The 27,883-nt window shown below is 39.7% G+C and overlaps 2 protein-coding genes across 6 annotated transcripts in view; one reads left to right on the top strand and one right to left on the bottom strand.

Annotated features, from left to right (window-relative positions):
- evi5b (ecotropic viral integration site 5b) overlaps positions 1 to 15,985 on the bottom strand; it is a 43,763-nt gene extending 27,778 nt beyond the window's left edge. For 3 of the 5 annotated variants that reach the window (XM_085264281.1, XM_085264279.1, XM_085264277.1), the window contains exons 1-3: positions 15,697 to 15,985; positions 7,962 to 8,194; positions 1,097 to 1,286 (exon numbers count right to left, since the gene is read on the bottom strand). In XM_085264281.1, the coding sequence (XP_085120407.1) occupies positions 1,097 to 1,286; positions 7,962 to 8,113 (342 nt within the window). In that variant the 5' untranslated portion in view covers positions 8,114 to 8,194; positions 15,697 to 15,985. Of the gene's footprint in view, positions 1 to 1,096; positions 1,287 to 2,922; positions 3,184 to 7,961; positions 8,195 to 9,346; positions 9,508 to 15,696 lie in introns of those variants that run through there. The other 2 variants (XM_085264278.1, XM_085264280.1) reach the window with 2 other exon arrangements.
- Positions 15,986 to 19,677: 3,692 nt separating this feature from the next.
- Positions 19,678 to 27,867, top strand: rpl5b (ribosomal protein L5b). Its single transcript, XM_085263739.1, has 8 exons — positions 19,678 to 19,806; positions 20,306 to 20,375; positions 20,468 to 20,583; positions 22,680 to 22,814; positions 23,040 to 23,242; positions 26,539 to 26,716; positions 27,415 to 27,503; positions 27,707 to 27,867. Exons 1-8 carry the CDS (start codon positions 19,804 to 19,806, stop codon positions 27,804 to 27,806), a joined length of 894 nt encoding a protein of 297 aa, XP_085119865.1. The 5' UTR covers positions 19,678 to 19,803; the 3' UTR covers positions 27,807 to 27,867.
- Positions 27,868 to 27,883: the final 16 nt, after the last annotated feature.

Here is a 27,883-nt window from a genome sequence, read left to right on the forward strand (position 1 = left end):
AAATATTTCTCTGTGTCAGTCATCTAAGTAACAAAAAGAAATGGGCTTGAAGTCTCTATGGTTATAACAAACGTCTGACCATAAATGCTGAGCACCTAGCTGTTCTGGCACAGCTACTGGTTGTCAGTTTTCCTAAATGACCCAAAGAAGGCTTCAGTTTGAGTAGAATTCAACAAAACTTCCATTAACAACACTCAGTGCATAAAGATAAAAAGCACCAACTGTAGATCCCCAGTAACTTTCAAACTGTTGCAGCTGCACTGAGTCGTTTAACATCCGGACACACCAGGCTTTCTGCTGAATCACCACTATCCCAGACTTGTGGCTACAATCAGGTGGTCCAACACACACCTGGCACGGTTTTACACAACAAACAACAATCACTGTGTATGTCCACAGTCTTTGTGCAGTTTAAATCAGACTGCCACTGCCACTGTCTGGGCACAGGATTATTACGGGGCTTAACAGAGTAACTGTAGAAACAAGCAAGCTAAAATTAGCGTCAAATATCTACGTCTGAAATAACAAGTTCAAGGGCAACCCCACAGGGTCACTGAGGACAGAGATAGCCTTTAAATTATCACTGGACCAAGTAAACAGTCACGTGAACTGGGCCTTTGTAACATTTGAGCCAGGGAAATTCAAATGGCAGCAAAAAATTATAAACACAATTATAATAACAATAAAACAAATAAGCCATGATTTGAAATATGTTAAGTTAAACAATCTTAATGCAGAAACAGCAGCATCATTGGACCCTTTTTTGCAACCTAGAATAACTGTCATGGAGTTTTACTGTTTTTAAGTGTAAGTGTGAAGAGGTTTATACAGGTTTGAGACTAGGAGGAGACGCAAATCCCATTTGGTGTTTTGCGAGGAATGGCATCAAATTCTGCTAAATCAAATATGCACAGCTATCTGTTTTGCTGACCCCGTGTGAGTAAAGGAGCAGCTGAGAGAAGGCTCTTTACCTCGTCTTCGAGGCGTCAAATGTCTATTTGTAAGCTAGTAAAACAGCCCAGGCTGAATAAGCTCTTAAGCAGGTCTGCACATGATCAACCGTCACCTCACAGGTAGTCATGTGCACGAGTCTCACCTTAAGCTGCTTCTCTTTCTTCTTGCGCACATCCTCCCATTCATTGACAATTCGCCCCCACAAGATCCATGAGTCCTCCTCCAGGTGGGAGAGGTTGGATGAGGCGGAGGAACTGGACACCAGGGATGAGCCACTGTTTCGCCTGGAGCCATTCATGGAGCGCAGCGACTTGCTGTCTGTCTCCAGTAGCCTTTAGAGAAGGTGAGAGGCGATATATACTGTGAACATTTAAGAAACTGTGCAGAGACGCAACTACATTATACCGTGACTTTGTCAATGTCTGTCCATCAGACATCCCATTTACCAGGCAAAGTACAATTTCACATCTTCAGGGAAACCCAGACCATAGTGAGATCATTTTGCAAAACACTTTGCAAATGCAAAACACAGTTTGAATGAAAGCTGTGTGGATATATATAGAACTTTCAACATGACAGGTGCATGAGATATTATATGAAAGCTAAAAACAAAACTAAAAAAAGAAGAAAGAGAAAGGACTGTAAAACTATAGCAAATGGAAATATTTACTTAGCTAGTTTATGCATTCTTTTGAGGACTATTATTTACACTAGTGTATCTAAACAGCTACTGTTTTGACACATAATAACCGTCTGCCCTTTATTCAGATCTGGGTCAAAGGCCAGTGGAGTGAGTAGAGATGCATAGACTTTCTTCTTTCTAGGGATGCACCAAGGTATTGAAAGCCTGTCTTCTTCTGGCTGGACGTGTCCCAAACACTCGAGCTAGGGGGAAATCCTATGCAGCGGGATCTTTTTGATGTGGACAAGCAGTGGCTCTACTTTGAGCCCCTCAACCTCTTTCTAAGAATGGACACTCTTTGGAAGAAGCTACTTCTGCCACTTCTATCCTCAGTCTAACTCTTCTAGTCCCTACCCACAGCTTGTGGCCACATAAGAGAATCAGGTAAATGCTGTGACCTAACATTTATATTTATATATGAGCCAAATCTCACAGGTTAATACTGAATCAGACTGAAAGCTGACCAAAAAAAGGGTTTAAAACACTTCTGTTGAGTGAGAGAGAGAGATGACATTTATTTAAAATCTAATGGCTGCAACTGTAAGTGGTTGAAAATAAGCTGTAAAGGTCAGTAAAATATTTTCTGACTCATTTTGTTAATATCATTCATTTCTTTCATATGTGCTCAGCATGTCAAGTAGCACAAAAAGCCCGTATGTCACATTTATCACACACTTCATCAGTCTTATCAGTCTTTCACTCACAAAGTGACCTGATCAAAGATTAGAATGTGGGGGAAAAACGCGGTGACTCCCAACCTGCGTGGCACCGAAGAGCTTATGTCACACAAACAAAGGTTCAGACACCTGATCTCGGAAAAAGGACGGGGCCTCTCCAGTGGAGCCTGTGATGTCACCGAGTGCGCTATCCGAATGGCTAGGGTTACAGCCAAATTTGGGTTGTGTGGGAGGGAGTGAAACGGACGGCCCCGACAGAACAGCCTGCAAGAGGGCCTCTCTTTACTTGTATTCAGCTTTGACACCGAGCTAAAGAGAGCGCTAAAGTTTCACAGGAACTACCCGTTTTTCAAGCAATTCAGTCAAATGATCGAAAACAGTGACTCAGAAAAATTACAATACGTGTTAAACATGAGCCTAAACATACTTACAGCTCTGCTAGTAACTCACTAACAGCCAAATACAAAACCAAAGCCTTCTGAATATAACAAACTTGTAGCTAATATTTTAGTGACAAAAACACATTCCAGATAAAGTGACAAGTGGGGAAAAAAGTGCGTCATGCCCACAATTTTCAAGAAAATAAGTAATGAAATACTGCAAACTTACCAAGATAAACTCATGATGTACTCTACATGTCTCAGTTTTCTAAGAATTCAGGAATTCTGGCAAGTCTCATTAACAAATTGAAGGCAACAGTGCAGGATTTCCTCGACTGTGTGACACCACTGAACCAACGCTTCGGACTTTTATCTGCTCTGAAGAGTACAAAGGGCTCCCCAAACACACATGCACCTGATAAACAACCACAGGCCGCGTCACAGAATCTGTAACTAAGTCCTCCTGCCTGCCATTGCACCTATCTTATTAACACCTAAGTGACAAAATGAAAAGATTTGTGTATTAAGGTTGCGTTAGGATTTTGCGGCAAAATAAAGACACTAAACGGGCGTCGTGAAGTCAAGGAAGGGTCAAAGGTTAGACGAACTTGAGCTCTGTGATACAAAAAATTTTATTCGATAGATATGGATGTGGTTTGAGCTTTATAAAGGACATTATGAAGAACATGTCTCTGATTATTTTTGATCTTGCCTAATCAAATGCCACTTGGCATTATGGGGCAGGAGCTGTGGTAGGCGTTACCGATGAGTCAACGACCGCTGCGTTCAACAGAGCTTTGCTGTGACACAGTCTGAGTGGCACACTTGGTTTCTATGCTGACACAGAGTGTACTATCCATGGGAGAGATCTACAGCAGGGAAAGAATTCACAAAGCTGGCTTTAGAGAATAGTTGCGTCATCCTCTAACAGTACTTTTATGTGACGTGAACAATGAGAACCTCGGGGACTGCACACTATAGTCTTCTCTCACTGATCCAATATTTAAATAAACCCATCCACAGCCAGACATGCTCTGTTGTGGCTTTGAGAGTCCTTATCAAATTCTGGATCTTGTTGCAAGAACCGTTTATCTGATCGAATCTAAATGAGGAACCAGCACAGGAAAAAAACACTCCCAAAGAGGCCATAGTCTTCATTTTAATGTTTAATGGACATTGCTTCAGCCATGTGAGCTGTTTACTGTTTACCTAGCAGTACAGTGTGCACAAATATGGGTACAATATGCGAGTCAACCTGAGGGAAAATTTCCATTCGGAGTCTACATGCAGGGAACCTTCACCCCGGAAATATATTCCACACCCTGAAACAACAAAACGGTCAACAACAAACTAAGAAACCTTCGAGATGATCTGAATATAATTTTTGTGAGTTGTTTGGTGGGTTCAATCGAAGCTTTACCCAGTGAGCTGAGTCAAAATCAAGTACACGAATTAAAGCTTGCACTGTGAGTAGGGCTGCCACGATTTGTCGACTAGTCACGATTACGTCGACTATCAAAATCGTCGACGACTGATTTAATAGTCGACGTGTCGTTTGAAGCTTTGTAAGATCGCAAAAGACGCAGGAATAATAGCAGGATTTAAGAGTGTAATAACGGACTGAAACAGAAGATGGCAGCACAGCATGTACAAGGATGCCAGCTGCCGTTAAACCCCGAAGAAGAAGAAGCAGCTGTGTCCCAGAATTCATAGCGCGGCCCAGCTTAGTTTCCAACAATGGCGGTAGCTAGTTAGTTTTAATATTACTCTTATTATTCTTTCTGGGTCACAAAATAAGCGTTTAACATATTTTCAGGCGAGAATGTAGCTGTGTAAACCTCAAATATCGGCTCAGTTTATCAGGACACCACATATTTTCAAAAGCGCTCCGACGTTTTCGGAGACGTCTGTTACCCACTAGCTCGATAGCTAGCCGGGGGCTAGGTCACTAGCGCCGTGAGAACACCGGACTCCCGGCAAATTGTTTTCAAACCCACCGCCGTCTTTCGCGACTCAGGTTAAATATATATGAGTCACTTAGATAAATTAAAAATGTTGTTGTTTGGCTTTTTTTTTTTTTTTTTTTTTGTATTTTATTTGTTCCTGAGTAAATCGGTTTGGCTGAGATTAAAGTTATAGTTTTTACACAGCTGAATAAACGTCAAGCAGACAGCTGATTATCAGAAGTGTGAGATGCTGGAGAATATACTCCGGTGTCCTGTTATATTTTAGATAGCAAGGAGTTTATTAAACTTTACCGAAACAATCTGCAAATTTCATTAAAATTGAATAAACTATCATCTTGTCTTTATTTTTAGTTAGCACCTTAAAAGCTTAAAGCTGTAAGCTAATGATAGTTATATAAGAGCAGATGCTGCTGGTGCAATAAGCTGTAGTTTTACGTCCAGTGATGGTTGCTGCATTTTATTTTTGAAGGACTTTTTGTTTATTTTGGATGATGATGATGATCTGATTAGTCGACTAATCGCATAAATAATCGGTGACTAGTCGACTATCAAAATAATCGTTTGTGGCAGCCCTAACTGTGAGGCTTGCACATTTCCATATAAAATGATGATGTAGAGAGAAAGAAGCAACAGACGGTCTCTTACTTTCTTCACTTCACTCTCTTTAGAACACATGGTGCCTGCACCATGAGAGCAAGCTGTTCTTTGCAAAGCAGTACGATACTATTCAAAGTAGACTGGAGCCTTTCCCAGGGGGAGGGGCAGGGCACGATCTGAATGGTTAAATATTTGATAACATTTAAGTTGAATATTTAGGCCCTAACAAACGTATCAGACCCAATCTTCTGATAATGTAGCTTCAGAGGAACAGTGTTTCGGCTTCTGGTGCAGCCAGCTGATATCCTGAAAAGACTTCTGGTAATGTTTACAGTTCTGACTATAAATAATAATAGGAACAATAACAATAACCTAATTATCTTATATGGATAAGGGAAGGTTTCAATGCATTCCTCGTTTGTCCTCCCCATGTGCCTTTAACCTCCCACCTTCAACTACCCCAAATTCCAAGAGTAAAAATGAAAATAGAAAGCTTGCCTATTCCTAAAGAATCTTTATACTCATATTCAGATATCTATCAGATATATTATATCAAAAGCAACACACCATCTTGCATTTATTGGAGAAGAAGGCATTATTAAAGCACCTAAATGTTAACAGACTAGAACCTGACTAACTACTGAGTGTTAACTTTTATTCCATCAATACTTTACGCTCTTTCATCTAAAGGTGGCTAGTTTGCAATCTGAACATCACTAATGTGTTTCTGCATGTGTAGCAAAAGATACATTTGTAGGATCTGCAAAATGATTCAGTGACGGTAATAAGAGAGGTGTGCACAACTGCCCAAATACAACATAATAAGACAAAGGTTTTGTGGATTTGAGATTTTCAATAAGGTTTAAATAATTAATATTCAACCACTCCACTATATGATTAAATTAGGTTGTGACTTATCTTAGATAGTATTTGCACCGATAAGAATAAAGAATTTTTTCACTTGCAATTTTGAGTATATTATTGTAAACACCAGCAGAACAAAACCAGACCAGAAACAACTGTACTTCCTGAGGAAGTTCAACTTGTTTGGGGTGTACAGGAAGCTGATGCCCTACAACATTTGCACATTTCAGTGTGCCTGCTGCTGACAAGAACAAACTGCATAGAATAATGAGTTCCTTTTCACATCATCCATCATAACCTGCTTCCCATTTTTAGGCAGGAGGATGAATATTCCCTCAATGCAATTGTCACAGTCTGAGTTTAGTCCATTAGCACTTACATTTAGAACATCATGAGCTAGACTGGGTCACACTGAGGTTCTATTCCATCAACTAGAGCTCTGAAGTGTGGACCAAAAAGCTCATATTCATGTATTTTCAGACTGAATAGTGGCATACAATACTGGTATTTTCTACTTAGCTCAATACATGATCAGATGGTACTGAAAGCCATGTGTGATTTATCACACTATTAAAATAAACTGTGACCAGAACACACAAAAAAATAATTTCATAGGTCATATTAAGCCACAAGTTTCTCAGTCACGAGCTACTGGAAAATCCCTGAAGCTTAGTAAGACTTTCTGGTATATCTATTTAAGATAAATAAAATAACAATACTCAATAAATGTGATTCCAGCCAATGTTTCACTGTCTCCATGCGGCTGTACCATAAATACATGATGACACGCACAACTAAATCCAAACAGTGTATGCTGACTCTGCCGTACTTTTTGCTTGTGTTGTTTCAACAAATCAACAAACCATCGTTCACAGGTGCAAACTGGGCTTGCACATGGCCCGTTCTGGGTTAGAATGGGCATTTAACCGTACAGCTATAAATTAATGTCATTAAAAAGCTCCAAATGATAATACTGAAGTAGTGGACATGAACCATGAAAGACAAACAGGCCCATGTTCACCTATGATACCCGTGTTTAAGTGGTAAGCCTCACAGCCTGCCACTTTAAAAAAAAAAAAAAAGTCATTGCAACGCCGGTGATTTTCTTTTTGGCTCTGGCTAAAATAGCTTTGGGAAGGCTCCAATGAGGTTCTTGCCAGGTTTGCTTGCAGAGCACAGAAAGAAAGTGTATGGGCAAGCACTACAAAGAGTAAAAGAAGCAAAATATAAATGCTGGCACAGCTTTACACAAGGTAACCTTTCTCAAAACGCCATAAAATTAAATTCAGCATACTGTAAAGTGTATTATCAGACCCCTTTTAAATTTTAAATCACTTTGTGACTTTTGTTCTTGAACAGCCCTATATGAAGTAATTTTATCTATTTACCCTATGCCTAATTTTAATACATATCAATATACTTATAATATACTCTCCAGCCCTACTATCAACTTTCTAAAATCTTACTTCATAGTTAATACTACTATTAGCAAAGTTTACCTTAAATGGTCAGTGAGTATTGCTCACATGTCACATGCCATCATAATCTTGGTAAATGGTAAATAGAATTGTCAAGATTCTATTCTATAACCAAGGATTGTGCTTCATGACTAGCAAACAGAGGTTATAGTCTACATTGTCCAGAGGAAATTAACTTTGTGTCTCTGTAAGATCTCAATGTCCAAAAACCAGTTCTTCCAACTATCTCCAAACCAGTCAGACTGTATTCTCCACCCCTCTATAACTACATCACAAACTGTCTCAAAGAATGGTTCAATACAGTCCATCCTGTGCCACGCAACCTGAAATCAAACATGAGTCAGTTCGCACGAGAAGCTTACCTGTTCTGCTCCTCGAGCTTGGCAAGTAGCTCCACATCATCAGGACTGAGCTGGGCCGGCGAGGATGGGGAGAGGCCAGGCGAGGACAAAGAGGTGGAGGAGGAGGTAGCAGTGGTCTGCAAGGATGTGGGCGTGGCCACCTGGCTAGCCATCTGACTGACCGTGTGGGACACCGAGTTCTTCACCCATGAGAGAGTAGAACTCAGCTTACCAGCAACCTTGTCTGTCGCCACCTGCAGAAGATGAGAAGCATGAGCCCAAGCCTTCTGAAATCTCTCAGTTTCATCAAAATACAGTATTAAACACTTTCACTAACCACATCCTAGTCTGAACTACACCACTTAACATCACTTCCAGTCACTTACATGAAGCCTACATTTACAAAGAATTAAATATTTATCAAAACATCTTCCTCCTGATAGAATATCAATACATCCCAGCAGCCTTTAGTGCTACATTATCAGCTTTGTTGGAAGCAGCGCCAGGAGTCAGTGTCAGCTGGATCGATACACCTGCTTAGTTTACAAAGTCAGCATTGGCAAACAAATCTGTCTCTTTCTGATACCACAATCAATACTTTAAATGACTTGCTCGTATTCCAGTAAAGGCGCGTTGACCAAGGACGAGATTAAAATAATTCTGTCACAATTCTGGAGGTTCTTAAAATGATGTTCTGTGGATTTTATTTACTTTATAGGAGAAACATTATGCTTTTACTTGCATATTTGCAATATGTGCGTTACAATGGTTGATGCTCATATTAAAAAAGGTCCAAGTTTTAGATAATGAGGTCAGTACACGTGCAAGTAATCTGTACGAGACAAATGTTCAGTTACAGACAGTTTAGCTGTGAACACAGAAGCTCCAGTTTGTGGGGGATAGCCAAACACCATTTATCCATTTAAAGTGGAGGTAACCTTCAAAGGACAGGAGCTAAAACTGAGGAGCTGCTTCAAGTCAGCGCATGAAAAGATTAATGATTATTTTGAAGTATAAATCAAGAAACCAGTTGGAGAATAAAAATATATATGGTGTAGGAAATAAGAGCAATAAATCCCTTTAAAATAAAGATACTGCTTTCTTTATCTGTAAACATTACTAATGCACAAGTACCGTCCATTCTTTTTGGTCATAACTGACATTTCAGGTTTACCGAGGACGGGATTTTTGTGCACTACATGCCACACCACTATAATCGGTGACAATACTGTCTCTGTTTCACTGGACACTACTGACTGCAGCATGAAGAATGGCTCAAAGCAACACTTGGAAACTGATAATCTATTATCATAAAGAGAGACTATACTGGATAAAAATAAGAAAAGAAGAACAACCATCAAATAACAGCATAAAATGAATGCAGGACATCTTAAATCCACTCCTACCTGCTACTCCAAACAATCCAAGCTACAGCTGCTTTCCATGAGGAAATCCAGCATGCCTTCATTAAAAAGGACAGCTTAAATATTTCAAATCCAACGCAAAAAGTATTCCACTCTTAAGAACCTTTGATCGACTCAACGACACACGGTCCTTTAGTCATATGATGATCAAACTCAGAAGGGGTCAAAGTGCTCCAAACGACCGGCTTCCTTGAAGTGAAACAAGATTAGAGCAGGAAGCATATCACTGTGCTCAGCAGAAAGAAATTCACCTCACACCTGAGAAACACTTTTTAACTTCACCTTCACCCCGACAGGAAGTCTGGATACTGAGACCTGACAGGAAACCAATCATTTCAAAAACTACCCTGAAAAAGATGACTAATTTCTCTGTATCTAGTATCACATCATAGGAGGAGGGACAATTTGTGGTAAGTGTGGTGATAGGAATGAACTATGGTGCACACTGAAAGTGTCTTAGCTAAGCTTTTTTTCCTCCTGCCAAGAGAAACAGCCAGACTTCGTGACAATATAAGAAACCGTCCTTTAATATAGTATCTTCACTATGAAATGATTTGATGTTATTGAGCTTTGGATACCACTGACGTGAAATGCAAATCTGAAGTAACAGATCTAAAAAGGAAACAGAACAGTTTTTTTTTTTCAGTCTCATTTCACCACAAACTTAATGTATATGACATCGAGCAGTCATCTCACAAACAGGAGCAAAACTGCAATGCAAAGATTACAAAAAACAAAAACAACTCACTATCTGAGAGACTAACTACAGCAATGACTACCAGTAACACTTTCACTTTGAAACCATTAATCAATCATTATTATAAACTCAATCACCCAAAAAACAAACAAAGACCACGAACAATATGCAGAGAAAACACATTAAAACTCAATCCATCACATATACAATGCAAAATTAAGGACACAACAGCCTGTACGTGTTACACTATCGGGCTATTGGCTCAAACTGCTCTAACACAACTGTGTCAGCTTAGAAATGCAATGCCCTCTCTGCAGCGCATCCTATGGCACTGTCTGAAATCTTATTATTTTGTTTGTTAATTTTCCCTCTTTGGGCAACAATGCATGCTGGCTCCCTAAAACTGCACAAACCCTTGCTCCTTCAGTATCATCTGTGTAGGTCCTCAGTCATCCAGGTCATGGTAGCCTAAGGAGCTTGAAAAGACGGCGACTGGACTTTGCTGGTTCACTCAGCTGTTTACGCATAGTTTAGCATCTCTACTCTGAATGACTAAAAAAAAAAAATATATGATTTATCCCACTGAATATGAAACATCTAGAAAAACAAAGATGCTTTACTTTGTCATAAAAGACATAGCATCTAATATAAACAGGGGCCTGTGCCAAGTCTATTCTGGAACAGAGAGAAACAGGAAGTTGATACACCAACTTTACTATTTTCATAACACCACCCAGCTGCTGACCTGTCACCGTGGGGGACACATTTACTGACCTTCATCGGCGATATGACGACAGAGCTAAACAAACAAATCCTCATTCTGCAGCTCTACAGTGTCTCTGCATTAAGTCAACATGGATGGAGAACAAAAAGACATCCGAACACACAGAGGGTAACATTAACCTTGCAGAAAAACAAGACAAAAGCAGCAAAGGTCTGTGCAATGAGCGCACTCCCACAAACACATGAAGGGTTATTTAAAAAGAGGAGCAGAGAACAAGGCAGGTAAAATATTAACCATTTACTATAACTAAACCATGAGTGCATCAACGAATTCATTTCCATTTGATTTGTGAAATCCTACTAAAAATGACGGTTTGCATGACCATCAAGACCACTGGCCTTTACATCTACCACTAAGCTTTTTCCAGTCAGTCCAGCACTCACAGGACAACTTTCAACAGCTGTTGAGACCTGCATAGAATGAGTTACTAAAACCAGCACTAACTGATGTGAGCAGTGCAAGGTCTCTGTCAGATTTTACTCAGCCCATTTCAGCAATCAATCAAACAAACAATCAGCAAAATGAAGCTTAGAGTCCAATCAATTCATTCATTCAATTACAAAACAAAGCATTGGCAGTACTGCTCCTTGATCGGAAAATCATGATAAATATTTGAATTACAGCCATGTGAATCAAATTAAAAAAAAAAAAACTACCATAAAGATAGACATTATTAAAAGAACATCTTAACAAATTTATTCTTTGTGAAAACTTAAACTGTCAGGGAATCATTAACTGATCCTGAGAAATGGACCTCTCTAGGTTTTATCTTGCATGGAGGTCTCTTTTAACTCAAAGCTTTGTGCATCACTGAAATAGAATACACTAAATGTGTAAAGTGAACATCTAGCCTTTTCAAAACTGATGTAAAACCTGGCTGATGTCACACAATCGTCAGCCATTTACATTGGGTAAAACCCATGTTATTTCCTGACATGCACTGGAGGATTCCTATAACCCAGCTAAATTGTGAATCTCATTAATAATGAGAATCATTGAAAAAAGTAAAGCTCAAAAACAAATCCTAGTGTATTTTATATTAGATGTTTCTGTCAGGATATACAAGCATTCTGAGAGTAGCAACTAAAATGTAATCATCTCACGACAGGACATGCTTAGACAGATGCCAATGTCCAGGTGGCCTTAGGAGACATTCCTTCCAACAAGGCACGCCAACTGCAGCAAGGCCTCTCTATAAATCCTGGATACAGAGATTGTTGCTTCTTTTGTTTGCCAAAGAACTCAAAGGGGCCCTGAGATGCAGTGTGCATAGCTAATGAAACCCACAGAAAGGCCAGAAGAAGGCGTTAGGGAATAACTTCATGGGGAACTGAGAAAGACCACAAAGGCAGAAGCATTTACTGTCTTTACTCAAAATGAACAACACCTAACAGACAACTCTCTTAGCTCAATGTAAAGCTTGAAGTTTCAGTCAAGAAGATATTTACAGTCACTCGGCTTTCGTGTTCCCATTTCTAGGAGGGGAATTACATCAAATTTGTCTGGCTGAGCATGAGAGACCCAAATCTCAGAGGAGAAAAAAAGTCCATGTGCTTTGTGAGGGTGTTAAAACACAGGCCTGACTTATAATAACACACACAGACACACACTCTGAGGTGGGAAGGCCTTTGACTTCACACACACAAGTGCAGATTTTCCCAGTGTACCATCAGCATTTCAATGGTCTTGCTGAAGGCTATTCTTCAACGTGCACCCACATAATGAGAGCTACATTTGGCCCACAAAAATCTAGCATTACAGTAGTGTGGGAAATCATATGTGCTGGCAGCAGCTCATTTTATATAATACCAGTACTTAAATTCCAGCAATGGATGGTTTATTCACTGGGAGAAACAGCTACAGCCAATCTAAAACATTAACTATAAGGCTTTTTTGTCTTGCTTTTTTATATAAATATACACTAAATATAATATAAATATAAGTCCAATCTGCCTGATCATACTTATTAAATAAATGAGGATAACATAAACACCAGTTAGTGAAATTGTGGGGAAGAAGAGAAAAACTCACAAGGGGGAAAATGGTGGCCGGGGGGGATCAAAACACTGAAACTACACTGAAGTGACAGCATTACTGATTTGTGGCTTTTAGGATTCTCTTTCTGAGCTACACAAATAATGTAATGCATTACTGGTGATTGTATTTGTAGGTATTATCTTTGCTTTGATGCGCCACAGGGTGGAAATCATAGGCTTAACTGGATGCATTCAGTTAGGTACTGCAGTTATAAGATTTCTCACGGGCCACACGCTAATATAAACACACCTGACACATTGTTTACAGTAATAATTACAGCTTGGCTTTTCGTCTCACGACAAGTTAAATGTTACTTTTTGTTTTCAGTACTAGTTGTTGGCGATAAGTTCTCTGAGGGAGAAAACCACTGTAATCTGTGTAAAATGACCAAAAATGGATTCAAATGTACTTTTTTCTTGTTCAGCCACAGGCACATACATAGAGTGTAGGTGGCGAGTACATAACACGATCATCCTCTGCTTCGCTTAGTCACACACGATTTATTGTAACTCCTTGATCCATGTTCTCCAAGGACTCTTAAATATGGGGGTCACAGGAAAGTTCTTGAAGCTTCATGTCCCCTGGGTTCACAGATTTGACTTGCTGACATACAAAAAGAGTGAGAAGTTGTTATGTGTTTGTTGGGAATTTGGCAATTGACACCACATGAGCCAAAGTTGTTCACCGATGCACTGTGGCTCAAACTAGGGCTGTTCGATATAAAATATATATCGGATGACGATATAAAAACGTCTATCGTTTCATTTTACGCTATCGTTTGTTTCGTGGTGTTGCAAAATAAACTGTTTGCATATTTTTTTCATCGTTTTGATGGTCACTGTAGTGGCTATATTAATTTCTTAAAGTTCTCTCTTTCTCTTATATTTAATATAACCACACTAAGGACAGACAAGCACCTGCTTTATGGGTTGTCGTTAGCAACAACGACGGTAAAACCATCGCATGTCCGCTTGTTTATTTTCCACATAAACCTTTCACAATAAAGCTCAAGATCCTGTTGAGAATTTTCAAAATAAACGGAATCACGTGAAAAAGTATGCACAGTATTGACGGGTGGGAAGCAAAAAAAGAGTCGTCAGGTGCTAAAAAATAAACCTTAGATTCAAACATTAGAACAGGCTTTTCCCCGCAGCACACCGTGTAATAAATACTCACAAAGAAAACGGTGGCAGTTACAACCTGTCTAAAAATGTGTAGTTTCATGCATCGGTTAAAACACTCGACTCCGGGTACAAGATGCCCAGCTGGAAACACTTCACCTACCCGAGATTCACAGAATTTACAGAAAATATTAAAATATTAAATTTTTTGTGATTTATATCGTTATCGGAAGATAGATGTTTTATATCGGGATATGAGATTTTGGTCATATCGCACAGCCCTAGCTCAAGCTACAACAAAAAAATAAATGCTAATCTGAGGTAAATGTGTATTGAAACTGATTATTTATTATTATTTATTATTTGTGTATTGAAACTGATTATTTCAGTGAAATGATGAGCTAAGTACAGGTAGAGGAAACGATTATTATACTGGCATATTGGCAAATAAAATGACATTGATAGCTGATATTTATCCTTTGTGTCACATCAATTTCCACCTGGCCAAATGATCATAGCGATATTAGCAACTTTTCTCTTCTCTCTCACATAGTTTGTTTGTCATCTCTTTTCTCCTTCTCTGAACAGTTAAGGTAGATAGCCCTTCCTCACTAAGTCTGGATCTGCTGGTAAATTCTTCCTGTTAACAGAGTTCTTCCTCCCCGCCATTTTCAAGCTCATAGGACATCTGTGATCGGTACGGTTTTTACTCTAATATTGCATGGTCTTTGGTGACGGGAAGACCATGCAATATTAGAGTAAAAGCCTAAGATGACTTTTGTGAATTGGCACACTCTATATTAAACTAAAAAACACAGTCTGCGCATCCCTCAATATAATGCACTGTATTAGGTTATTAATCTGGCAATATTATACATTTAGATCAGTTTAAATTGCTTTAGGAATTTAAAGTACGAATGAAATGCACTTTAATTGAGTCTGGTGACGTTTCTTCCTGTTATAATAACTTCTGGTGGGTTAAAAGTCCGCTTGATCTCTACTTTGAGAGCTGTTGCAACTTGCAAGTCACTTCTTTGCAGCTGGACTGACGCATATGCTTAGCTGCAACACAGCCAACACTACTGCTGAGCAGTTTAAATCCTTTGCTTAGTCTACTGACACACACATAATATTGTTTACCTATCAAAAACACTTTAGGGGACGGGCAGTAAGCTGAGTACAGATGCATTAGACGCCGAGCTCCCGATTCCTTTTATGGCTTGCTGATGTTGTGAAATGACGAAATGGAGATCTAGCATCAAATGCAACAGTATGCACACTGTATGTCTTCCAGAAGGCTCTAAAGTCGACGCCTCGGACAACACTACAGGAGGTTACATGTTGAATAAATGTGACTTTAACAGACACTACCCTGCAAGAATAAATACACTGCTTATCAAAGGATGAAGTGTTTTTTAGGTTTGGGTTTTTTGTTCCAGGCGATAGCCAGAGTCCTTTATAAAGTAGTTTGGAGATCAACAGCAAACATTTAACACAAGCAACAGCGCCAACAAGCCGTGATACACGCTGATACTAAACCGCAGTTTTTGAGTTAAGTAAAGCTAATCTGCTTTACTTTAAAGTAATGTCGCATTGTTCACGTTAACAGTCACGGGTGAGAACTAAGATTTTACGAGTTACTGATCGTTCCAGTATTTAGACATAGCCCGAAAATAGCAAGAACATCATTTACCTTGAACCGTCTTTAGCCACACGCAGCAGACGTCGCCTGCTTCCCATGCACGAAAGTGTGCTAGTCCTGATACTATGAGAAAACGACAGGTTTTCACACGGTTCACCCAAGTACATATGTTACCCAAGATAGCCTAGATCGGTTTCCACTTGAAAGCTAGCCAGCGTTAAGTTAGCTCGTTCCCATTGACTCTTGGGTCCAACCCATGCAGCCGTAATACGTGTACACAAATGTCTGCGGAGCTGGGACAGACGGCGGCCTACCCGAGTGTTTACATCCCACAGAGCATGCCTGATTTGGAACAATACTGACACCAAGCGTTCAAACTGCGCAACTGCACCTCCAATACGTCATTTCTTTCATTCGTTGTTAAAAAAAAAAAAAAGAAGTATAATTTTAAAAGGGAAAATCATGCATTTGTTATAGAAAATATTGGAATTAAGTCACGTTTTTCTTCCCTATGTTCCTTGTGAATAGCTTTAAGATCATCAGCTAGATTGATGATGACAGATGATTTAGCTGTGCTTCTGGCTGTACCCGAGGACGTCAATACTTTTGCTCTTTATGATCACTCTCCGCGGCAACACAAACTGTACAAACACAACTAAAGTGACACCTTAAACCTGCTTGCCAGGACAGGTTTTTCACATTATGTTAAATATCTTGTTCAAAAGCTGGTTAGTGAATTAATTAAGTTTCATTAACAATATTTATAAACTAAGAGTGAGAGTGAGTGAGAAGTTGTAACCTGTTTATAAAAAATATGGATAAGAAATTTTAAGAAACAAAATACGTAAAGAATCCTGTTATCAAAGACAGAAGCAGATACACATGAAAGATCTTTGAAAGGAATCAAAATTATAAGGCTGTATTAGGTTTGTCTAAGTATAATTATGCCTTTTTTCCTTATTTAAATTTAGCTCCAAAGTGTCATAACACGCTACAGAATGCACAAGGCATTCAGGGAACAGGATATAAAAAAGCAAACCATTCACACACATTCAAATTAGGCTCATGTGTCTTTTTGCCAACGATACGACAGACATCACCTCATGTCATGTCTGTTTTTCAACAGCTTCTAATTTGGAACCAGTGTGTCTATACAATGTAAAATCTTCAAGTCAAAGAAAAGAGCTCCACACATATGTTGTAATGCTTACCTAATTTTCTTACCTGAAATTCATTGCTGAGAGAAAACTACCTGTGTTAGATGAAACCTGGAGGTACAAACACTTTGGTTGTTATAAATTTCAGTTAAATAATCTTATCTTCATTGAAAAATCAGAAAAAGACCAAAAACAAGTCCAGAAAAAACTCTGGTGTAAACCTTTAAAAACGACTTTAACGTATGAGGAAATATTAATTTGAAAAATATCTATAATATGACACCTCAATCAAAGTGCCTTCAGTAGCTATATGTAGCTCATAATGCAGCAATCACTTGCTCTGGTAAAAATATGACTCGACTGACTAGAATTACATACCATGCACTCATGAAACCTACTTTTCAGGTTTCACATGAGAGCAGTGACGCATTTCTTTTGTTGACAAGCTGGACACTCCTTCCTCGATGACAGTGGCTGAAAAGCAGCTCGAACTGTAGATGACACTTGGCAACACCACAGTGAATGTAGGCTTCTAACTCTGAGACACCGTCAACAATGACATCTCAGCCCGTCAACCATAAATATTTACATACTTATGGCTACGCACCCAAATTGTAATGCACACTATTAGGGTAGATTATGACGAAACAGTTGAGTCACAGAGACCTTAAAATAGATGAGAAAGTTGGCTGGCTTTTTATAAATAGATCTTTATAATGTTTTGTGCTAATATTGGCTGAGCCAGCAAAAAGCCAAATTATTGTGAAGGAGCATCATCAAACTGTGACTTTGCTTGTGTTGTTTGCAGTCACACACTCCTAACTGATGTCTACAGTTATCGCTCAATTTTTGATGTACACTTGATTAACATCCATACTACTGTGCTATCTTGATTTTGACCACACTTCAAAGTGCACTGTCAAAGATCAGGACATGGAAAATGTATTTTTATGTTACAAGGTGGATTCCCGTAATTGCATAGAAAATAAAAAATTCCAATTAATTCAGTTGCATTTATATATCACCACAGCATAAGTCCAGTGTCCTCAATGCAGTCTATGACTCCTTTTCTGCTTTGGAACCACAAACATGACTGCACTCAGAGAGAGATCTACTCTAATGGGATGCAATGAGGCCTTTATTTTCTCTTATATATGCTCGCCCACAACTTTATTAGTTTATTTGTTTATTTGTTTATATAGAAGGAACCCCATTAGCTTCCACAACACTGGTTGCTAGTCTTCCTGGGGCCCAAACCATCAAATACCATCGAATAAAATGTTACACAATGAATTGGATGCAAAATATCCACGTAATTTAGCTCTTACATCCACAATAAGGTTTTACAATTCTGAAAATATAAGCATGTAAATATTAAAAAATATAAAAAACACTCAAACAAAATACACAATTTCCATTACAAGTGACATTGCCCTCTTACAATATTTACAAATAAATTAAAAACTGCCTAAATAGGCTTTTAGGTGATTTTTAAAATTATGAATAGAAGCCAATTCTCTAATTGCATAAGGCAACTTATTCCACTGAAAATATGCTCTAAATATAACAGAGTTTTTCAAAAAGTTACTTTTAACTCAAGGAGTTACTTAATAACACATCATCAACTGCTCATTAATGAAAAGCGAGCATCAGAATAGGAAAGAAAAGTCATTTAAGTGACTTGAACAAGGCATATTTGTGGGTGCCACATAGGCTGGTCTGAGTATTTCAGAAACTGCCGAGCTACTGGGATTATCTAGGGTTTACAGATAATGGTCAGGGGGAAAAAAATCCAGTGAGTGGCAGTTCTCTGGTAAAAATGCTTTGCTGATGCCAGAGGTCAGAAGAGAATGGCCAGACTGCTTTGAGCTGACAGGAAGGCAACAATAACTGAAATGACGACTTGTTACAACCAAAGTATTCAGAAGAGCATCTCTAAACCTTGAGCAGATGAGCTACAGCAGCAGAAGACCACACCAGGTGCTGCTCCTGTCAGCTAAGAACAGGATACTGAGGCTACAGTCAGCATGGGCTTACCAATACTGAAGAACAGATGACTGGGAAAATGTTGTCTGGTCTGTAGACGTGGACTCGTGTACTGGTGTCCAGTTGATACTACCGCGATGAAATCGATACGTTGTTTCTACCCTCTGAGTTCAGTATGTAGCTCGGTGAATTATGTTAAATCAATTATTTTCTTTGGAAACAAAAAATATAGCTCAATGGCACCATGAAAACTGTCTGAACCTTTTGTGTTGATGGTCACATCTATTTTGTTTATAGTCTATAATACAGTTAAACAACATAAACTGACAAAAAGTGCTTTAAAGACAGACACATTTACATTCCACGTCTTCAAAAAACCCAGTTTCCAAATACATGAAAAGCTGAAAAGTGTGTCTTATTGTGTTAAGACACACCCTCTATTTACTTGATTTCTGATTGATACCAAATCAATCAGTGCAGTATCTCGCAGTGCTAGGCTTGAAATTGACTCTATTCATTGTCCATGACAGGGTGTGTCAGTGGCTATGCACAAAGAGTCTGAAACTGAAGGACCTAAGTGGAATGCAGCTGCAAACTTGACATACACCTCAACTTTGGTGACGTGTTTCATGAAACATGCATTTGTCGAGACTTACTATCGCTTTCTACAACAGGCTGAGATAGGAGCAAAAAGACCAGCTGATTCTGAGGGGATGAGGTTGGAAATGTGATGTAATCTAAATGATTTTACACGGGAATATTAAAACACCAAAACAAAACAAACAAAACAAAACAAAACACACACCAAAACCCCAAGCAGATAATCGGGTAAATAGCTTCCCCAGCTCTCTAGGAGGCAGTGTTGTGAATCCAAGGTTCCAAAGCGGCACGGCTCATCCTGTGACGCGGTACTTACTGAGCGTGCGCACGATGATCTTCCTTTTTCCAGTGCAGCGGAGTCAAGCCCCAGTCTTTGGCTCCGGGCTCCTTCATAAGGAGACAAAAAGACTGCAAAATGGTTTGTAATCTGTCCACATATGTGCCTATATGTATACATTAGGCGTACATCTTGTGCTGTGTGGTGTCAGATGTTTGAAAACACATTGCTGCTGTTCAGATGAAGATAGATTCAGTCTTGCCAATGCCTACCCTGGTCTGCTTAAACGTGGCCTACCTGCTGCCTTTACAAAGTTACCGCTTCCTGTTGTCTGTAAAATGTTTGAAACTTTTACATTGATGTGTGACCAGTAGGTCCTTAAGATCACGTCCTCTTAATTAATATTTTTAAAACTACGTTTGGTCCTGTAGCTTAGCGACTGCCCTACTTAGCAGTTAAGCTAACTCCTCCCGTTGATTTTCATTGGGTCGGCTAGCTGATGTTAACCGACTGTAGTTCTTCTGACAGTGACAGTCCAGCTCATAGCAGCATTATAAACCAATCTCCAAGTGTCTCACTGAGGAGTTAAGGTCTGTATTAGTTTTTGAACTTGCTGTTAAGTTGATACTTCTTTTTTCAGGGTTTTGTTAAAGTGGTGAAGAACAAGGCCTACTTTAAGAGGTACCAGGTCAAATTCAGGAGGAGGAGAGGTAACCCATACCCGTGATGCTCCCAGTCGTTTTATGTTTGTCTTATTATGGCTGTCGTTCTGTTAGTAACTCATGATTTCTGTGTCTGACAGAGGGCAAGACTGACTTCTTTGCTCGCAAGCGCCTGGTCGTTCAGGACAAGAATAAGTACAACACACCCAAGTACCGGATGATTGTCCGCTTCTCCAACAGGGACATCATCTGCCAGGTAAGCATTTGTTGCACCTGCACCATTATAACTGCAGGAGGTCAAAATATCTGACAGCCCCTACAACATTTGGCTGAGAAAGGGTCAGAGTATATGCTGTTGGTGTTCCTCTGTACCTCACTCTGAGGTCCACTTTTTACTCAAATCAGCTGACAGATCCACCAAACCACTTGTTAATCATTTATAATGCTGATGTCAGGGGTAGAGAAGTGATGTGTATATTTTTAAAAACATGTTAATGGTAGTAGGTGTTTGTGACGTTGGCTTTAATAATTTGTAGGCTGTCAAAGTTGATGTGTTAACGCGGATTAATCCATCATCACATGTCTCTGTCAACGCATTTCAGGCAGTTTGTCCAAAGATTGTCCATTCTGTCTTCCAGATGGGTTAAATACATTAAAAATGTTAATCATGTTAAGGTTGACAGCCCTAATAATTTGATAACTAAAGTGTTCGTCAGTCATTTTTACAGAATGGCACATCAGTTTCGTTTCTTCATTGCATTAATGTTTAGAATTGCTTAATTTGTCAGAAACAGCTGGGTTGCTGTTAAGAACCTTAACATCCTGCCATCTATCGTACCATTTTTGCCTTCGTAATGCAGGAAGATTTGATTGGGAAAATGGTTCTACTGTTTCAGCCATGTTTGCTGGGTAGTAGCTGGCTTGTAGATCATTTTAACAGCTCATATCCTTCATGCCCATCTTAATTCAAGGGTAAAAAGCTGTGCACATGCGTACTTCTCAGGTACAGCACAGTAGTTTTTGATGAACAGAGCCTTGCAGACTTAAGCTAATTCAAGTTGGTGCTGGTATAACTATGACAGCAGTAAGTCTGGCTTGCTCATGCAGATCAAAATTAAGCGTCAAAAGAAAAGAAAAAAGCACGCACCCCGAAATTCACTTACCGTATTTCCCGGACTACAAAGCGCACCTAAATATTAGCCGCACAAGCTAAAATCAGGGGAAAATCCTGTTTTGTACATACATTAGCCGCACCTGACCAAAAGCCGCAGGTGTTTCAATGTTGACTTATCATATGTAAGAGAATATGCACAAAGGGAATTGTCAGGAAAGAGATGGCTGTTTGGAGACATCACTTTTATTAATATTTTGAAAAACAAGTTATGGGTACATATTTGCACATGTAGTACATAACAGTAGCCTACAGCACACCAGAAAAATAGATTCGGACTACCTTTTAGGCTCAGGTGCAGTGACACAGCTTTAACAAGAAGAAAAGTCAGTCATTCACCACCATCTTTCTCTTCTTCCTGCGCACTAAAACCACCAAAGTCCTCTTCTCCAGTGTCGGATACAAACAGGCTCAGGATGGCTTCGTCATCCACTCTTCTTCTCTCCTTCGTTGTCACTTTCAAAACCAAAGAAATCCTCATTGTCAGTGTCAGAGTCGAACACCCTCAGAAGGGCCGTGGCGGTGTCCTCCTCTCCATCATGCAGCAGTCCAGCCCTTCAAAATCCGTTGGTGATCGTGGATGTTTTCACACTTTTCCACGCTGTCAGAATCCACCGGTGGAGTTGGGCATAACTTGCAAGTTTATCGCCGCTCATCATCCACGACTCCCGCTGAACGCATACCGCTACTTTGAAGTTTGTTTTTCGCGCTACTTCGTACGGCACTACGTTGCCTGGCGGACGGACATGTGACTAACATACCACTCTTGAACCCCGATCCTTCCGCCAGGCAACGTAGTGCCGTACAACAGCGGAACACACAAAACAAATCGTCTTACGATATGACAAAAATCACAGACAATCCATAGAAAAGCCGCACCTGACTAAAAGCCGCAGGGTTCAAAGCTTGTGCAAAAAGTAGCGGCTTATAGCCCGACATTTACGGTACTTTCATCTCTAGAGATCAGGTTTATTTTATTACCAAGTCAGTTTCCCTTTTGTTAGCTGCAATATTCTAATAACCAAATCTCGCTAAATCTATAAAAAGTTTAAAATTAGTTGCTATTAAATCACTGTGATGTGCAGCAGCATCATGCTGAGCTGCTTTATAGTCCAGAGTATAAATACACCTTCAAGATTTTTCTCCTCCTGTGAATTCATTTCCTTGCGCTTGTGTTGCAGATCGCCTATGCCAAGATTGAGGGTGATATGATCGTGTGTGCTGCCTACTCACACGAGCTGCCAAAGTATGGAGTCACTGTGGGCTTGACAAACTACGCCGCAGCCTACTGCACTGGTCTGCTGCTGGCCCGCAGAGTATGTATTAAACCTGTTCCAAGAGACTTAAATTGACCTGAAATTTTAGCGATGAAATTCATAGTCCTTTGAGAATGTTTAAGCAGATGTCAGCCTCTTAACGATTTGCTGAAATCGGGGCAAATTTGTATAGATAAAGTCTTGGAAACCAGAATAAAGGTTTTTGATTGCTGATCCAGAAATATCCAGCTGTTAAATCTCTTAAATGACATTTTCTGTGCGCAGCTCCTGAACAAGTTTGGCCTGGACAAGGTGTACGAAGGCCAGGTTGAGGTGACAGGTGACGAGTTCAACGTGGAGAGCATTGATGGTCAGCCAGGCGCTTTCTCCTGCTACCTGGATGCTGGGCTTGCTAGAACCACCACAGGCAACAAGGTGTTCGGTGCCCTGAAGGGGGCTGTGGATGGAGGCCTGTCCATTCCACACAGGTAACTTCTACAGACACAAAAAAACAAAACAAAACATACCCAGGTGTGAGGTGTGCTGCCTGGCAAATCACATTTTGGTGCTGGGCAGCAAAAATGCTTTTCTAGCTCCCGTTGCAAAAAACGCTCCAGCAATTTAGTTCTTAAAATATTTATACTTTTGAGAAATTGCTTAAGGGACGGTCTTACATCCTGTAATATTTTGTGTGGATGTCATAAGGAGTAAATCATTAGGTCTAGTTAAAGTCTAAAAGCCCTGTAAATGCCATAGATGCATGCAGAAAATAAAACGTTCAAACATCTTGGTGCTACAGACCTTCATGGAATGCATTTGGCCAAGTCTCAGCAATTAGAAGTTGGTTTACATGTAAGGGTTAGTTTCGGTCTTGGTATTGCGTGTGCTGACTGAGGAAATTTGACAGAAAATATTTATCATTACCGTTATTAGTGTTGCCTGCACCTCGCCCGCTGAGAAAAATACCTTTTATGTTGAGCTTGTTGTCTTTGAGTTTTCCACCAATTTTTTGATAAAGCGTCTTTGAGTTGAAGGCTGTTACTACCGTGTCATAAAGTGATTACTGAAGTACCTCAGTTGGTTTGGGTGGCGGTAGAAAAGCAGTTGTTTGTGAATTGAATCCTATCGTGTGACAGTGCTGTGAATTATTTCAAGACTCTGCAGTAGCAGCTCGGTAAAAGTGGTTGGTTTCAATCACAGTACCTCAGTCAGAACCACAGGTGTTTTGAGTGGGAGAATGTGTCACTTACCTCTCTTCAGCAGAGAATAAGTAGGGCTATTAGGTGTGGGAATGATTACATGTTAATAGTCTGTCGTCAGAGAGAACATTGCTTTGCAAATGTGTGCATCTCGTAACACACCCACTACCTGGCCCCTTTTCTTTCAAATTACCCATCAGCTTGTCAGTGTTGCGAATTTTGAATGAGACTGCCAGTGCATCGTGTCGGATGAGTCTTTGTAGAAGATGGACTTATAAAAAGAACAACAAAGCGGTCGTCCGAATGCTGTCAGAAACGTCCAAACTTGTGTTGCTTAAACAAAAAACGAAGAAAAGAAACAGGTCTTTGGATTGCCGCTTTAAGTGCTGCGGTGAACACGTGGGACGGTTATCTTTTCCTCAGCATGAAAAGTAAAAGATAAAGCGATCAGATTCCCGCTAGCACAGTTAAGGATCCGCCGTTTTACGGAGTTAATCGCTGCACAGTTATTGAGTCGGACCGAGCAGGAAAGCAATAATAAAATAAGCATCAGGATTTGTATTTATTTTTTCATATACAAGCTACAAACATTAAACTACTGAATGTTATCCTGCTGTTACTCGTCTTACAAACGCAGACACGTGGAAGTAATTGATGGATCTGAAGATCAAGTGTAAAACGAGGCAGCTGATATCCTCCGCTTTCGGTTGGCTGTATTACTCACTACCATCAGTGTATCTGAACTCGCAAGCTACACAAACAGTATGCCTGATTGCAGGTGGATAATGCTTGATCCTGCAGCGGTTCTGTGTGGAATTGTATTGATTTTTGTAATTGAAACAGAGTTTTGCAATATGTGAAGCCTGTGAGACAAGAGAGCAGCAATTAGTGGCATGTCTTTAAGTCTCCAGCCATACAGGGTGGATCAAAAAGAATAATCTCATATCAGAGTCCTTTAATTTCGCTGCTATTCATCGGTGACGATCGATGTTGGGGGGAAAAAAGGCATTCGTGAGTTTCTGGTGATTGCTAGTAGCCTAACAGTAGCAGTGTGTCCAGACTTGCAAAAGTAACAGTAAAGGTTGACTGTGGATGGCACGGCATATTTTACTTGTGAACATTGTAGGTTTTGTATGTAAAATTGTCCATTAGTTAAAAAAAATAAAAATAAATATAGATAGCGATTTGAGATCATTGATTCTTTTTATACATTTATGACATTTAGAATACTTTACACTGCATTGCACAAATATGAGTAAATGTGTTGGGTTCAAAAATAACTTCAGGCTGTATTTTGATCTCGATGCCTTTTTCTTTTAAAAGCATGTTGTTAAGTAGATTTATTTCACTAGTTCATCTTACCCGCTATCATTTGCTTGACAGAAAGTATATTTAGTTTGTTCTGGGGAGGCCACTATTTTAAAAAGCGCATTTTTAAAAAAAAAATTAGAAATAAAATGGTTTATGTAACTAATTCTTAAAATAATTTCTTTTACTTCTTAGTCTGCACTTGATATCTTGTAATGCACCTATGCTCCCTGAAGATGGCAGTAATGCACCTAGAGGCAGTTTGTTTGACCTCATTTACTGAAAGTGTTAGCTGCGTGTGGCAGGGAGAGAATAGATGCTCCTCTGCAAACAGTAGAAACATAAAAAGCCAAAGAGACTGAAACCGCATTCTCAGTGAGAACAGAAAACTAGAATGTCCAAATCTTTAAAAACAATGCCCGATCACTGGAAAGTGGAGTAGGGTAGGCACACTAGCCCGGATAGATTTGAAAATGGCATTTTTGTCTGAAAACACTCCGCGTCCACACTAGCGTTTTCAGTCGTTTTCAGAGTTGTGCGTCCACATTGAAACGGCCGAAAGCACTTATGCTCCAGTACTGCGCACGCTTGAAACGAAAGAAGTTTTTTGACCTGCCTCATTTATTATTTCCTTTCTGGCTCTTTAGACCGTCGCGGCAGAATGTTGAGAAAAGCACAGAGTTTTTTTTAAAATGGACTAACAATGAGGTGGAGTTGTTGCTGCGAGTAACGCAAAAGTACAAAGTTGCAAAAGCAAGTGAGAGTTAAAGAATTTGAAGATCTGGAGCATGTACAGACTGATATTAATCTTTAATAGGGCTGTCAAAATTGAGAGCAAACAAAACATTAAACTGCTATCTTAGTTTAATTTGTCACATGACTGCTTCATATGACTAACATGCGTCATCGTTTTAGAAAGTCTGCGTTTTTGCTGTCCCCACTGCGAAATGTGTGCTTTTTCGAGAGCGTTTTCAAAACGCTACGTCTTCCATCAGCCAAAATGCCGTCTCAGTGTGGACAGGAGGCCAAAAGGGAGAGAAAACGATGCGGTTTCAAACGAAAACGCATTAGTGTGGACGTAGCCTTGGTCTTGGCTAAGTGAACTTATTGGAAACCGAAGTGAAAATCTGACAACTTGCTTAACTGAGCCATTTTTGTATTCGAAGACTAATTTAAATAGACACAGATAAGACCAAGTGTGTGGAATCTGCACTGCATATCAACAGTGCTTTCTCTCTTTTTTTTTTTTCTTTTTTTTTTTTTTTTTTTGTCTGCAGCACCAAGCGCTTCCCTGGGTATGATACAGAGAGCAAAGAGTTCAACGCTGAGGTCCACCGCAAGCACATCATGGGCATCAATGTGTCTGAGTACATGAGCTATCTGATGGAGGAGGATGAGGACGCTTACAAGAAACAGTTCTCTCGCTTCATCAAGAATGGAGTCACCCCTGATTCAGCAAGTTTACTTTCTGCATTATAAAATTACCTTTGAGTTTTGTGTGGATTCATAGATTTAGTCAAATTTCAGGTGGCAGGGGGCTCTAGTTTTCTTTAGTGTTGGAGTATATTGTTTTTTTTTTTTGTTTGTTTTATTGAACCTTGTGCACTGTAAGTGTAGTTAATCTAGGTTAAGCTTGGGCTTTACTAAGCAATGGCCCTTTGCCATTCACAAAGTAATTAACTAGAACATTCTAATCCCAGTGACAGGGTATTGATGATTTTCAAAATGTGTGATAATGGTTTGAGGTTCAGTTCTAAAGTGATCTCATGTCACTTCCTGAGGCTAAGCTGTTGACTTACAAATCTTACATCAATCACAGCAAATTTGTGCCTTTGTACGTCTCAGCATAGAACATTTGCACAACACATTTGCCAGCTTAGTTTTGTGTGTTGAGCAATTTTAGCGGAGCTACTTCAGCTGGTAAAATGAGAGCAGGATTTCGGTGTGGGGAATGAGCGATGCGGTGCACGAATGAAGCATTTCATCATTGATGTAGTTGCCACTATTTGAACATATTGGTTCTTAGAATAGTTTAGGGCTGAAAAATCAGCCAAATGATAATAATCGAATCTATTCTTGTGTGTGTGTACATTGTGAAATCCAAAATCTGTATTTTTTTAGGACATAAGATTGAGTCGTTATCCATTTTTCAGATTGAGGAAATGTACAAAAAGGCTCATGCTGCCATTCGCGAGAACCCAGTCCATGAAAAGAAGCCTCCCAAAGAAGTCAAGAAGAAGAGGTGAGAAGTGATACCTGGGCTTTGCTTTACTCTTTCTCAGAACTGAAATTTGAAATTGGGAGGGAAATGTCAGTTTGAGATCTAGGCTAATTCATAGGGAATACCATGACTCCAGTGCCTTTTTGAACTAGTTTTGCCACAGCGGCTCTGACGCAATTAATTTAAACTAAATTCTAATTGTGTCTATGTGTGTTTCTGCGAAGGTGGAACCGTGCCAAGCTCTCTCTGGCCCAGAGGAAAGACCGCGTCGCCCAGAAGAAGGCCAGCTTCCTCCGGGCTCAGGAACAGGAGGCTGAAGATTAAGGCGTTGGTCTGCTCCGTTCCGAATGAGGAAATTTGTTCTAATAAAGCTATTGAAAAGGAATTGGTCCTCTTGTGAG

The sequence above is a fragment of the Mchenga conophoros genome, linkage group LG23 (assembly GCF_057382185.1).
Source record: "Mchenga conophoros isolate Kocher_MC1m ecotype Shallow Benthic linkage group LG23, M_conophoros_male_GT1.1, whole genome shotgun sequence".
NCBI lineage: Eukaryota > Metazoa > Chordata > Actinopteri > Cichliformes > Cichlidae > Mchenga > Mchenga conophoros.